The 15,573-nt window shown below is 38.7% G+C and overlaps 1 protein-coding gene across 2 annotated transcripts in view; it reads right to left on the reverse strand.

Moving 5' to 3' along the window:
* Window positions 1-8,097: 8,097 nt before the first annotated feature.
* The window catches only part of ARSB (arylsulfatase B), a 66,111-nt gene continuing 58,635 nt past the window's right edge, over window positions 8,098-15,573 (reverse strand). For both annotated transcript variants that reach the window (XM_054186581.1, XM_054186580.1), the window contains exons 7-8: window positions 9,322-9,450; window positions 8,098-8,760 (exon numbers count right to left, since the gene is read on the reverse strand). In XM_054186581.1, the coding sequence (XP_054042556.1) occupies window positions 8,495-8,760; window positions 9,322-9,450 (395 nt within the window). In that variant the 3' untranslated portion in view covers window positions 8,098-8,494. The remainder of the gene's footprint in view (window positions 8,761-9,321; window positions 9,451-15,573) is intronic.

The following is a 15,573-nucleotide window of genomic DNA, read 5'->3' on the forward strand; positions in this document are numbered from 1 at the left end:
AGCTAAACAATGCCAGATCTGTGCTACATCTCGGGTTTTGATGATTATTGCTATATGATAGTCATTTATGGCTGGGCTAATGTTTAGGTTGAAACCGAGTGTTCCCAAAACATCTTCTTTTATTCTAATATACATCAGCAGTACGTTATGCAAAGCACAATGAAAATAAACTACGGTTAAAACGAACACTTAGATATAAAAAGAGGCCATTACTTTATTTGAACATGCCGTCAAACAAATGTCATTAAATCACGTTAAGTAGAAGGACGGATAGTGGCTGCTATTAAAAAGTCAGCTTTTGCTAGCAGTTCATGATGCTTACAAATATATTTCTATAGGACATGAGAAGAATGGCTGTTAAACAATGTTGTTATAGCAGGGTCTCAGCATCATCACTGATTCTGAAAAAATACATGCTACTGCATTGAGTAATTTCATCTTGGTATTTAGAACCAGAGACCCAAAATGTGAAATTTAGGAGTACAACAAACTTAGATGAAGTAGAAGCTTGCTTTGTTTGGATTTGGGTTTTGAATTGCATTCATACATACTTTATGTCACAATTTAAACAAAAAATGCTTAATTCATTGAATAGTACAAAAATCCTCAATAATACTTGTGGGTTAATAGTTAGACTTGTCTCATAACACTTCACTCAGTCTTTACAGCGAGATAGATGGCTTCTTGCAACTTTATTTATTGCTATAAATGGAATAAACATTTACATAGGAACTCCTCCTTTTTGCACGAAAATGCTCTCCATTTTCTAGTGGCAGAATGCTAATTAAAGAAAATGTTTGTTTTAGTAATTTTTTTTACTATACCATGCCCTTTTCTTTATTATAAAGTAAATACAGAAAAAGGGTGAATTCTAAAAACTTCTCCACCTAAAATAATATATGTTAAATCCCTGTGTATTGTGGGCAGAAATCATTACCAAAAAATCCTGTTGTTAACAAGCAATTATAACTCAAAGGAATTTCAGACGCCTTATACCTGCTGCCTCTAAGAGACAATCTCTCAACCATTTACTTACGTAAATGTTTCTTCAGAGTGGGATACTTTGTAGGGCAAATATAAACAGAAATGCAATTGTTCTACTCTATTCCCTCCTACATTTTTCAAAATCCAGCTGGGATATTTTCATAAGTCTTCTTTGATATTATAAATGTGCCTATTTTTTACTCAGCCAAAGGCTGTGCCATTTCAGCTGTTCTGGATTTTTTTTTTTGAGGCTGAATTTATGGCAAAAGAAAACTATCAGTAAATTCTTAGCCAGGCTTCTCCACTATATTAGGCTTGGAGCTTTAGCTAGAAGCAGAATAATGGTAATGTATATGTTGCTTTTATCCAGTTGTTTAATATACCATGACCATGCTCTCTTCATTATAGAGTAAAGCCAAAACAGAACTGAAAAGGCAGGAGAATGACTTTGTTTCTATAACATGTCACTGCTGGGGCGGCGGGGTGTGACCAGACCAGACTAATAGCCACCTTGGGAATATTTCAGACACTGCTTTATCAATCAAGTATGACATGTAAAACAGAATATTTGAAAACAAAGCAAAGGGGATAAGAATTAAAGTGAGAATTCAGTACATCTGTAAGGGCCACCTACAGGGCAGCAGTGTTTTCATGGTTCTTGGGATGGCAGTTCTTATGATTTTCACAGCCTCTTACCACTAATACGCAGGGCAGAAGGGAAAAAATGATGATCCTCCAGAAACTGACTGTTTTCACAGATAACCCCACACTGGTGAGCAACATCGAGAAAACAGAACTGCCATTACTGTAATTTATAGAGGGAAAAAAAAAGATATTTGTGTGAGTTAAGTAGCGTCATGCTAGAACTTAGAGTATGTCTGCTAGAAGTGAAATCAAGCCTCTGACTTAATGCTCTCAACATTCATCTTATCATCATCCAGGGAGACCTGTTAAAGTTTTTTTCCCAGCAAGGCAGGATAAATGTAAGGGTAACTTAAGGGCTCAGATGTCCTTGAATAAGCCATTTCAGAGCTTTCTATCCAATAAAAATTGATGACTCCTACTTCACGAGTATGCTGGGAAAATGTACACAATGAGGAAAGGCTCCAGCATCCCTGGTTAATAGGGCCATCGTGAGATGTTCCCGGCAGAACTGTAGATCCCATGAAATGATTCAGGCAGGCCACAGATGTCCTGATCAAAGTTTTCCATTCATTACCATGGGCTCTATGCCCAAAACTACTCAACAAGCATTGCTGAATACCGAACACAGCTTACTTTGTACGTGTATTCACTGCGTTCTCACTCCTTGTTTGCTTGAAGAAATCACAAGAATGCATGGCACAAAGCAAGACAGAGCTCTTTTATTTTTATCGCTGTCCTGAATGCCAGAATCTGGCAGCCCAGATCTGTGGCTTTGGTGTAGTACCTTGTTGTGGCTTTTGAAGACTCGTCCAAATAAGCACTGCATTCCTTAGATCCAAATCTAGCGATTCTGACCATACTTTTTTCTAACTATAGTCCTTCAGACAAAATATAGCTGCCTTTGTTGCTATTGAGTTTAGCCAGAATTAGGGGATCAACATCCGGTAGCTGCTTTGATGATGGCAGCCGGTAGTCACTTTTTTGAAACTTGGCAGCAGATATATTGCCAACCTTTCCAATATCTCTCCACTCCACCCCGCAAAAATAACACTCTCAGGAGGGAACACTAACGCAACAAGAACTTAATGCATCATCCTCTTTGCCTCTGCTAACCACGGTATGCAATTATCACAAGGGCCGTCACTGAATCCATCCGTGGTTGGCTGGCTGACTCACTCTGCCTGCTTCGTGCCAAAACGTTTTTTACTGTTGCTTGCAGCAGTTCTGCTCGATGTAGATGAGCGCATATAGGCATTGTACAGCACTGGAATCAGAAAAAGCAGCTTGGGACCCCAGGAGCTCTCTACACTGTACGTTTAACCAGGATCTCCCCACATAACAACCCAACCCAAAACTGAACCAAGTCCACTGCCTGCAGCTGACAAAGAAAGTAAGATGAAAGAGTTAAAATGCTCAGTTGGAAACCAGATGGACAAAAAATAAATTCCTTAAAAGCATCCTCAGACTTAGAATTGGTGGGGTTTTTTTCCCTTCTCCTAGCAAAAGCACTACTTTCTCATTGCAAACTTCAGCTTATTTATAGCTACAGAGACATGAAACCTATGGGTCCACTTCAGGTGGGGCTGCAAAGGGGCTGCCAAGGGAAGGGCTGGGGTGTAAGAAAGGGTGCTCCGACCCCTCCATCACGTCAGAGCTAAGGTTAATGTTATGAGAGAGACACAGGCTCAGGGGCCAGTTGGAGGAGGGCCTGCGGTGGGCTGCCAAAGGAGCAGGTAGGCAGGAAAATGAATTCTCCCTCGACAACTGCTGCGTCTTGGAAATGGTTTGGTGCTCCTAGGCTAAGCACAGCCCACACCTACAGTTAGATTCTGGATCATCATGTATTGCTTGACGCTATATATTTTTTTCTTTGTCAAGTTTTCTTTCATTTAGACTGTTTGATTTCTGTGTTTTGTGATTCACTTGCCTATTTCTCATTTGGGTTTCCCTGGCCCTAGACCCACAGACATGGCTACACGTGCAGATCGCATGTCCTCCCATGCCAGACTCCATCACACCTGCCGTATCAGTGGCTCTGTCACTATGACCCCTTCCATCGGGTCTCTTTGGTAAATCAGCAATAGGTTGGCACAGGTCTAATATGATTCTCTGTGTAACCTCAAGCTCATTTACTGCTTCTTACATGGAAGAGCTTTAGGAATATCCTTAGTAGCCTTACTACCATTAAACCACTTTGTCAGAAAGTAAGATGAGAAGCAAATTCACAGAGGCCAACAGGGACTGCTTGTGGAGCTTCAAATCCACACAGACCACAAGGGCTTAAACTCTTCTGTTTTTTTAACTTTAAACTTCTTCTGTTCAGAGATTCTGAAGAGGATTAAACTCCGAGTTTTATCCAAGACCCGTTTATCGACTTCAGGAAAGTTGGACAAAGTATTTTCAGACTGAATATAGGGCCTTTGACTCAAGAACAGCTCCAGACCTTCTGTTTTGCTTATAAAATTATCCCTTCCTTGTTTGTTTGCACCCTTTTGTAAATAAGCAATGCAAAATGAGTAGCCAGTGTGAGTGTTCTTCCTAAACTTGGTTACTTTTCTGAAGCTTAAATAATTTCTGCAATATAAAAATGAAGACTTCTGAATTCAAAATGCTCAGATGTTTGCTAGATTAAGAATGAATCTTAACTTGGAAAGGGATGAAATGAAGTTTTATTTAGAGAGTTCAAAATGCTTGCATTTTTGAATGTTACTCAAGTAACCACAAAATATATAAAGAATTCTGTATTTCTCAATTTGAAACAACTGAGCAGTATACAACTCTTTGCAGATGCCAACCTAAACGTGTCAGCCAGATGTTTTTTTTCCCTAACCCAATTCAATTAAAATATTTTATTAAGGACCACCCATGGAAAATAATTAGGAAATAAATAATTATGTGTACTGTAGCTAAGAAAATAATTAATCCTCAGATTTTAAAATACAACAAGAGAAAATAGGGGGTGAATTTGATACCTACAGATGATAGTGATACACCACAATCTCCTCCTAGTAGATTAATTATATGAACTAGGATGTCAGCAAGATATTAAAATACAGATTGCAGGACATAGAGAAAAGAGAACATATAAAAGCTCTACTTACCTCTGAAATTAAAATTAGATGTTCTTTATCCTTTCTGACTTTAGCCAAGGTGCTGACATTGATGGGAGACTCAAACCCATTAATTACTTGAGCTGTTAGAAGTTAGTTGGTGTGTCTTTCTTTTCCACGAAATTTGATATCAGCATAAAAAGAACAGTACCTGTAATAAAAATATCACTAACAAAAGTTCCCATTTTTGTGGGTAAGCCAACATCTTTCCTCATGTAACACGAGTGCCGAACACTGAGTGACACACAGGAATGTAGGGCAGAAATTCCCGCAGCCCCTGAGTCCAGTCCCTTGTTGTTGTGGCAACCACATCCTGTGCATGCTACTATAAACTAAAATGTTATATGTGGGTATTGACTGAGAAGTTAGCTTTCTAGCCTTACATGTCTGCTTGTGTAGACAGAGTGCTAAATAAATACGTGCTATAAGAAAATCAGCCAACTCTTTCACGAGTGAAAATAATGTAAATTCATTGGATCTACTTGCCTTATATACTGGGGAACGGCTGTCAACTTCTCCATCTGCATTTTGACTGCAAGAATAAATTAACCAACACGTTCTGAACAAATGAGGAATGGAGTACTAAACAGATGGAACCTCTGATATGTATTTCTAAAAAGCATTTGAAGGCCAACCCATATCATTAATACATAACATACAGAAATAGTAACTCTAAAAGTTGCACAAGGTGATTTGACACCTTATTCTTTCAGAATCCCATATTCCAAACCAAGTTACTAACTATATGCTGCCGAAAATTAGCATACGAAACTTAAAGTTGCAGTACTAAAAAGATAAGTTATAAACTGGCATATATCATTACATTGGTATAAAATAAACAAACTGCAATAGTTAGGAAAGGGAACTGCAATAAGGGTTTTCTACACCTACTGAAGGAAGATGCAAGCTTTGTCAAGGTGATGCAATAGCTTATAAAAAAGTTGTGTTGCTTACGTTTTTCATCCCCTGCTGTGGTCAGCAAATAACAGACCCTGAGCCTCAGTTATCATAAAGAATCTTCAAAAGAATCTCCTGCTGCGCTGTGAAGCCAAGACTGTCACGGTCCGTTTGGATCTCTCAAATTTACAGGACAACATACTCTGGGAACTATTTTATGAGGTCATTAGGAAAGAAAACAAACACATGCATCAAACAAGGGCTCAATCTCCTGCGTACTGACTAGTCTGACGTGTGAATTCACTACTTCATCCCTTAATTCATGAGGTTTCTAACTCACAAGTTGTCTAATTCACAACTTGTAGCCCATGCACCTATAAGCAAAATACTTACCTAGCTGATGATGAGAGTGCTCATCCTTCCTCCTCCATCACAGTGGAGGCTTCCCCTGTACTGCCCCGGGAGGCTCAAAAGCCTCAGCAGTCTGGCTGCTGTTGGGTATGTTTCAAAAGCCTTTTAGGTAAACCGACGTATTTGTACCTTCCTGCTTGGAAGTTTGGTCTAATACCATTTCCCTAACATATCCAACCAAACCACAGAGAATATACAATTGCCCACTTAGAGGAGAATGATTTCCTCCCAAACTATTTTTTTTGTTTCCCCATCTTCAAGGGTGAAGAGCATGAATTAAATAAATAGAAAAAATAAAAGGAGCAGAAGTGACAAAGGAGAGAGATAAACATTAGGCTTTTTGGGAAAAAGACAAACAGCTGAACGGGCTTATGGAGAGCTTTGGCTTCATTTCTACTTGTAGGAAAACATCAAAGGTGGAAAAGGCAAGCTAGGTTTAAGACAGTATAATGGAGAATCAGCTGTATCAGAAAGCAGGAATTTCTGTTCATTTTTATATGCATTTTCAGTTTTCCTGAGTTTCATCTTTTCCATACTTTATCTTTCTATTTTTAAAAAAAAAGCACAAATTCTGTCAAGTCTGCCTCTTCATGAATTCTGTTTGCTAAAAATTAGCACAAGTCTCCTGAAGAAAACTAGGAAAAGATGTGCAAAATTTCAGTGCAATTTATAGGAGTTGGTCCTGGAGCCAGAAAATAGGCAATTAGATCCCTGCTTTCTGGAGAGGATGACACATAGAGCTCTGCAGCCTGAGAACTTGGCTAAGAACACTGAGAAGCAGTACCAAAACTCTGGCCAGACTCCAGATGTTTGAGACATTAACAGAGCTGGTGGGTTGATCTTGCATCAATTTGATGAGTAACTGAGAAATGTTGCTTGGCCTCGTTTCTTCATGGCTCAGAGCCCACTTCAGGATGAAAACTGTCTACTATGGTAATAAAGAAACAAAATCTGAAAAGACAGGGTACTCACCAGGCAGGCAATAAAAGTGAGGTTTTGTTCATCATAGAATCATTGAATAATTCATGCAGAAAGGGCCCTCTGGAAGTCACCTGGTTGTTCCTCACCACCACCGCCAAAGCAGGGCCAACTTCAAAATTGATCCAATTTCAGGGTTAGATCACATTGCTCAGGGTCATCTCCAAACAAGGACCGAACATCTCCAAGGATAGAGATGCCATAGCCTCACAGTTCCCATATTTCACTAACCTCAGGGTGTGATTTTTATTTTTTTTTCCATTTCTTCTATTGAATTGGAACTCCACGTGCTCCCTGCGTGCTGCTAATCTTTGTGCACCCCTAAGAAGAGTTTGGCTTCATCTTCTCTATGCCCTCCCATTAGGTAGCTGATGATAAAAATTTCCCCTTTTTCTTCTTCAGCATAAACTAACCCATTTCTTTAACCTCCTCTCATTTTCTCTCCTCCCCATGATCATCTTCATGGTGCTCCACTGGACTCGCTCCAATTTATCAATACTTTTCTTGTACAGGGAAGCCCAAAATGTGATGCTTTGCTTGAGGGAAATAAACACTTCCCCTAATGTGCTGGCTACATTCTTGCTTATATAGACCAACATTTGGTTGGTCTTCTTCACCAAGAAAGCACATGGCAACTCCTGTTCCATTTATTGTCCAGCAGGATGCTGAGATTTTTCTTCCCCACAAAAATGCTTTCTATCTGGCCATAGCCCAGTGTGTACTCCAGCATGGGGCTGTTCCACTCCAAGTGCAGGAGTCTGCCTTTGTTGAACTTCATGAAATCTTTGTTCACTCATTTCTTCAGCCTGTCAACATCCCTCTGCCTAACAGCCCTGCACTGCAGTTGACTGCCACCCTCCACACCAGTTCGATACATCAACATGAGCAAGAATTAGGGATTTTACGGTATTCTGGAAGGTTTTGGTTTTTTTACCGTGGGAGATTTCTGTCTGTTCCCTTTTCTGAATGGAAGTGCATGTTAAAGGCAAAAACTATGTAATCTGTTGTATTTTTTTTCTGTTCTTTACAGATATATAACAGTTTCCAACAAAATTTATCTTCTGGACAAAAATGAAACGAAAATCCATTTATTCCACAAGATGGATGCATTCTGGATGTCCCTGCTGCCATGATTCATCGCAACTTTTTAAGAAAAGTAATCTCTTTCAAGGAGGGAGGCAATGTTTTACCTTCTGCATTAAAACCATATTCTGGACAAAGAATATTTGAACAACAGATTTAGAATTTTACCAACATTTCACATACAATTACTGGGAAGGAGAGAGTGGGAAAAGACTGAAATTAAGATTCCCAACGTATTTTAACAGTAAGAAATACTGAATTACTCAAGGACTGAGCTCACAATTAGCAATAGTTTAATAACCAAGGTAAGAAATATGTGACTAGGACCCTGAGTCCATAAATCAGATTCTGTTACAGGATTGTTTTGCAGGATGCAGTGCTGTGCACTATGCCCAAGGACCCCAAGCCCCAGTTGCTGCTGGATCACAGTGGGGATCCTCATCAGGGTAGAACACGGGCACTGAACGTTTATAATAATGCTGAAGCCGTGAGAGCAGTTTTTCCACCACATGAGGATATTTTTCAGACACATCATTTTTCTCTTCCGGATCATGAACAATATCAAACAGCCAAAGTCTCTTTGTTGGTGGATCAGGTGATTGAATCTTTGACTCATGGAACAAAGATGGTGGAGGGAACCAATGACTGCAGCCTGCAGAAACAGGAACAGACCAAGGGTTAATTCTCAGATACGAAGCAGCACTGTGGAAACACAGAGTTATAGGTTAATTGATGAATTCACTAGGTCCCTTAACAAGTCACTGGCCAGTGACTGTTGCTGCATTCCTTAACTCCAGCCCAGCACGAGAGCGTCTCTAGTCCAGGGCTACCTATACAGGAGTCCTGTTTATACAAAAATGCTGCACCATCAGGATTCAAACTTCCATGTAACTTAATTTCATATAAATTAATTTCATGGACTTTCTTCTTGGATTTGATGATCCTTATGGTTCCCTTGCAACTTGAGTTATTCTATGATTCTACGATAGTTTTTCCACTACTGTGAGAGTAATTTTATACAAAATATTTGCAAAATGAAAGAATATGTTATTTGGATGTTAGAAGTGCCCTGTCTAGATTTTTGCATGTAATCAAAAACCTGAGAAGTCATCAGAATAACTAAAATAAATGAAAATATATTAAACAGAATCCAAATATGTTTGGGTCGGGTGGTATATATGACACACTGTACAAAAATAAGTTACTTCATTACCTGGATATCCAGTTAGTAACTTCCATTTTCCATGTCGGATTGCTGCATGCATAGATATATTGAAAAATGTATCATCCCATGGAGAAGATTTGCTCTGCGGTAAAGATGTCCTATTGTCAATGCCAAGACCTTAATGAAACAGTAAAATAAGTTAGGTACGTTGCATATGCATGAAATAATTTTTAGAATTCTGTTGGAAAACAAAGCAGTATTATCCATTTATTTTTATATATTAGATAAAGAATTTGTTATATATATGTGCAAAGATCTGTGCTATGATTCACTGGATGTATTTAACTCAGAACTTGAACTGCACCCCAAAAAGTTACCAGTGGAAAATGTCACACCTGAGTCTGGATAACTGGCTTCATCTTGTATTCAGATATTATATGTGCATCTCATATACCTACATTAATGCTCATGAATTGCTAGATTTGCTCATAGAAGTGCCTATATCTTTTGCCTGTTAGGAATACAGGATTGAAAGATCTCCTGAATCAATGCTACTACTGTTAATTCTCTTAGATCACTCCAGGGACGAAGTCCCAGGTCCTGACTTGTATCTACGCACAGAGAGATATGTCTCTGGACTGAGCTGCCTACATTCACACAGATCTGTATCTGGCCAGCGAGGGACTTCTATGGCATGACACAGCGTGAAGCAAGTCTTCATGCTGTCTTTGGTAGAGTTGCATATGACATGGCCCCATATCCAGATACTGCAGAAGACTCTCAAGTGTCAACTACATGCAGAATCCCTCTCAAAAGGAAACCTGAAACTCCTTATAGGAGGAACTCAGAAAAAAAATTAACATACATACACCAGGGATGATCAGGAGACCAGTTCTTTACTGAAACCAGGAAGGAGTCAGACAGACACTCCAGAAGAATCCAAACCATCTTGCATATTAGCTTTCATAAACAAGATAGGAGTTTAAGACAGAAAATCTAAGAGTTTTACATTAATTGTATCAGTTGATACCTGTTTACCAAAAGACTACCAGAAGGCAACTCTATAATCAGAATAGAAACAAGATATGAGGAGGTGGAGAGAAACCAATGTTGATTTTCTAGCATCTTTCAAGAGATGACTTTCAATCACTTTAGGGAATTTGAAGGACTCAGCTGACAGATTTTTGCCACTGAAATGAAAAAAAGAATCCCCGAGATGCACAATGATCATGGAGATTGAATATTAGAAGCAGAACTAGAGGTTTCTACAAAGAGTAAATTCTGTACATCACAGTGGGGCAAACATACATCTGATAGAAGAGAACAACAGAGAGTTTGGAAAGGAAATGCGAGGACACAATTTCTCTATTTTTCATGAAGGTCCTGCTAAGTTTCTATTTTATTACTGGGATTCACACTTTGAATCATTTTTTCTTTAATAAGCAGTTTTTGTGCATACTCAAGTTCCCTGTTTACATCAGGGGATGTAAATGCCCCCACATAAATAAGGCTATAAAAGGGGACTACTTGTTTAGAGTATGCATACACAGATGGGGGAGGACTCAGCTCATGTTAGATCATGAAGCACTGAAGCTGATGATAAAAAAACCCAAACCCCTATAAAACCAAGGAAAACTTCATAAATACCCCCAGAAGAATCTCTTCTGGAAGATAAACCCCCACACAGCCATGTGATGTCCATAGCAGATACAATCAGTTTAAAGATTGATATTGCTTACTTTTCAACATCATTATGTTATGTATTATTCTGTCATACTGTTTGCTACTGGGAATACTCATCTTTGCCATCTACTTTCTTAAAAAGCACAGTGAAAGACATTCAGCGGATCAAAAACCACAACCATAGTTTTTAAACGTTATGACTCAAAATTACAATATTAAGGCTTGGTCTAAAGGAAGAATTATGTGAGTCTCTGTTTCTGGTTTTAAGGCTTAGTGTGGAGAATACACTTCTGATTGCTGAGCTACAGTATGTGAAGCCATAATATTACACAAGATCAATTATTTAAAACACTTCAAATAAACAGTATGAAAGATTGTATTTTTAGATATACTTTGCCAAACATCCTTAGAATGCCATGCATGAGACTTAAAATAAGATTCCAGACGATAAAACGATTTTTAAAACTCCTTATTTGGTCCAGGTAACAAAACCAAAATCCTACCCTAAGAAATACTTTTACCAGAGCTTGTAGTTGAAATTGTTTGGTGGAATATTATCTTTCAGCAAATTTCTTGAAGAGAAAGAGATAAATTCCCTTAACTTGAACTATTATAAAGAGAACTCTGTCAGTCATCTTAACTCACCCATTGCATGCACTCGTCTTCTGCCAAAGAAATGTGCTGTCTATTATTCAGACAAGTGCCTCGCTTCCTAGGCAGTACAGGTCAACTTCTACCAGACATATCAGCCATGGAAAACAGACTGATGCTTGTTTGATTGCTCTCTACGTGGGATTTTTATAGGACTGCCAGTTTATTACATTATATAAGCACCAGGTACAGAACTAAGATAAATAAAAATATTGCTTGATATGAGTTCTCTTCTTCCCATCATGCGACTTCCACCTTAAGCTCAGATATTCCTTCCCCTGTATTTACCTGACTTTCTCCTTCTCTTCATCCCAGTAGTTAAGTTTCTACCTCTGTCTTCATTCTTCCACTTCTGCTCGTGCAGACCTGGGCAGTCGTTTTCCTTGCCATACTAATTTTACAGGGATCCATTTTCCAATTTGGCAGATTAAAGAAGTCACATTCTTTTTGTTTCCTTTGCAAGATAAAACATTCATTCCCATAGCATCTAAGCAGTTTTTCTCTGTATCTGTTCTAGATTGCTGGGGGTTTTTTTCTTCTTTTTTTTTTTCCTTATGGTTGACCAGGCAGTAACAACAACTCCATGGACTAAGCCAGCAGTCAGAGGACAGATACCTTATTTTGATCTGGATAATCAAGTCTGCCTTCATATGCCCGCATACTCTGCTTATGGACTTACATATAAAAATTGTGATGCTTTTGCTTGTGCAGGGGCTAGACATTTTATTTTTCTGACGTTTGATCACCAGTGTATCAGTGGCTAATGAAATACTAAAGCTTTGTTTGCACCTTAAAAAAAATCCCAACAGCCTTTGCCATGAATTTTCTTATTTTCAAACAGAAGCCACTGTTTCCTGAAGCATAATTTCAGAGCCTCACCAGCTGCTATATTTCTTTTTAAGTAGTCTCTTGGGAAATGATACAACTTTTACTAGTTAAGAAAGCAGTGAAATTTCATTCAGATATTTATTTTCAAATATTTAATGCTACAACAAATTGATCTAAATACTTTAGTGTTTTGTTTGGAGTTGTAGGTCACCAAAAAGTATTCAAATAGCTTTTATATCTCTATAGAAGAAACAAGTCCTTCAGAAAATGTTGCCCTTGGTAAATGCCTTTGGTGTTTATATCAAATTTCAAGACCATCCTTAGTCTTAACAACCTGAAAAAAGGCTTCAGGATCAGATTTTAAAAGGCGTTGAGGTGGCCAACTCCCACTATCCACAAAAGCAGTTTATTATCTAAATACTTTAAAAGCCTGGCCCTCTGCCCCTCATGAAAACTTCAGCTTAATTCTTTTCTTTCTATCATCATACATTGTTTCTCTAAACAGACATATATTCCAAACTGTGATGTAAAAACCTAAATAACCTTCAATAGCTAATTTGTACCTTCAAGAGACTTGATTTTTCAGAAGGCCAATGTCATCAGCTCTGAAAAATCTATGCAAGATGCTCAGAAAGCATTGGTCAAAAAATGCTAGCTGCACTTGCATAAATAATTGGCATTTTGATAATTTTCATATTCCATAGCATACTCTTCAGGCAGGACACTGAAAAATTTACTACTGGGTAAGTATATAAATAACAACCTGAATGATGAGCAACGGATACCTGGGACTTTTCTAAAAAGTAAACAATCTTCCAATGCATTAAAAGCCTTGCTAATGCATAAACGTAAGTACAACAAAAGAGACTGTAATGAACATGGGGGAAAAAAGCCTGTCCTCACTCTGCATACACAAAAGAACAAGCTATTGCTATTTAGGGAAGAGTTGGCGAAGTTGTAATTAACAGGTAATGTCCAGCAGCAGAAAAGAAAAACCAACATTAGAAGTGGCAAAAAGTGGGACAGTATGCCACCACCTAGGTTCTTATTGTGCCTCACGCTGGATACTGTGCAGTTTTGGTCCTGATTTTACAAAACAGAAAAACCATACAAAATAGAAAGAGATGTGACAAGGAAGATTAAATCTATGGAGCGGCTTCTGTGTGAAGAAAGACTAAATAAATAGTACTCTTCATCCTCAAAGATGGACAAGGGACAGGACAGAGGTCTATCAAATTGTGTGTGGTCATGACAAGCTGCATAAGGAACTGGTCTTTCCTAATAGGGGCACCAAATAAATTATGAAGCTGCATATTAAAAATAAATGATAGTATATACTTTCTTATCACAAGCCCAACTCCAGTGTGTAATGCCTTTCCATGGGATGCTGTGGATGCCAGAAGTTTATGCATGTTGAGTTACAAAAATGGTTCACAAAGTGGAAGAAAAATCCATCAAGGATTCTTATATCCAAAATCACAACCTAAAGATCAGGGGCTCCATTAGCTGCAGGTTGTGCGGGACACACAAGAGAAGTATATTTATGTGCTTGCCCTCATACTCTCCTTCCTACACAACTCCTGCTCTTGGAAACAGAGTAACAATCTAGACAGATTTCTGGCCTCATCATACACAAGACGTGTTACCAAATTACTTTCAGTTCAGGACAAGCTAAATATTTTGTTTACAAAAGAAAGCGCTATGTCGAAGGAGATGTAGGCAACCCTTTTTATAATATTAATCTCTGTATGTACGGAACTAAAAGGGTCAAAACTTTCACAAAAGGCAAGTACAGAATCACAGAATCATAGAATATCTCAAGTTGGAAGGGTCTCATAAGTATCTTCAAGTCCAACTCCCTGCTCCTTGCAGGACTACCAAAAACTAAATTGTATGACTGAGCATCGTCCAGATGCTCCTTGAACTCACCGGCTTGGTGCTGTGACCGCTTCCCTGGGGAACCTGTGACAGTGACTGACCACCCTCTCCAAGAAGAACCTTTTCCTAATGCCCAATCTGAACTCCCCCTGACGCAGCTTCATTCCATCTCCTCGTGTCCTGTCGCTGGTCACCAGCGAGAGGACATCAGCACCTCTCCCTCTGCTGTCCCCCTTGAGGAAGGTGTAAGCTGCTATGAGGTCACCCCTTCTCCAAGCTTCTTCCCTTCTCCAAGCTAAGCAACCCAAGCGACCTCAGCTGCACCTCCTAAGTCTTGCCCTGGAGAGCTTTCACCATCTTGGTCACCCTCCTCTGTAAGTATAAATGATTCAGATTCAGATTCAACTGTAGTTTTACAAATACATGAACACCATGAATCATTTCTAGTTTACTTTCAGTGCTATTCTTAAAAGGGGGGGACAGCATAAAGAAACAAGAATATGAATCTGTATTAGCAATGGCCTCCAATGCACAGATCAGTCCGTATCAGTGCAGACAAGTCAGTTATTTGCTTAAGGCTTGTTTTTCACTTATACCAGAACGTAAATCAAGAGTAAAATAATTGAAATGATGGATTCACACCAGATTTATACTACTGTGACTGAGATCAGAATCTGATACCTACATTATTTCCTGCTTTAGTCATACAATTTTAAATTTAAACAAAGCCCCTACAATTTGCAGAAATGTTACAAGATGACAGGTTTTGCCATACTGAAGAAATTATTTGGTACATTCAATCCAGCAGTGTGTCCCAAGAAGTAATTAATAACTGATGATTCAAAGTAAAACAGAAAAGATAAACCCAAACTGCTTACTTTGCCCAGCAATCTGTTCTTTCACTTCACTTTCTAACTATAGGGAAGATTATAAAAAAAATGACGCAATGTGCTTAGCACTGTTTTTTCCCTCCTAGTCTTCCAAAAAAGCTCTTCTGACCTCATTCAGTATCCCATGTGTATTCCGGATTTAATACATCATTTAGGTTAGGGGGGTAGCTCTTCCAGAGAAAAAAACTGTGTTCCTATGTATATACTTACAATAGCCTTCTGCTTAAGTCATTAGTTCACTATCCAACTGGGCAATGATTTTGGGGGTGGATAATAGGAAGAAACATTTCTTCACATTTCTTCCCTGGTGATCAATGTATGCTGGAGAATCAATCATCTGCTCCTCGGCTCATACAATCCTAGTTACCTA

The sequence above is a fragment of the Rissa tridactyla genome, chromosome Z (genome assembly GCF_028500815.1).
Source record: "Rissa tridactyla isolate bRisTri1 chromosome Z, bRisTri1.patW.cur.20221130, whole genome shotgun sequence".
NCBI lineage: Eukaryota > Metazoa > Chordata > Aves > Charadriiformes > Laridae > Rissa > Rissa tridactyla.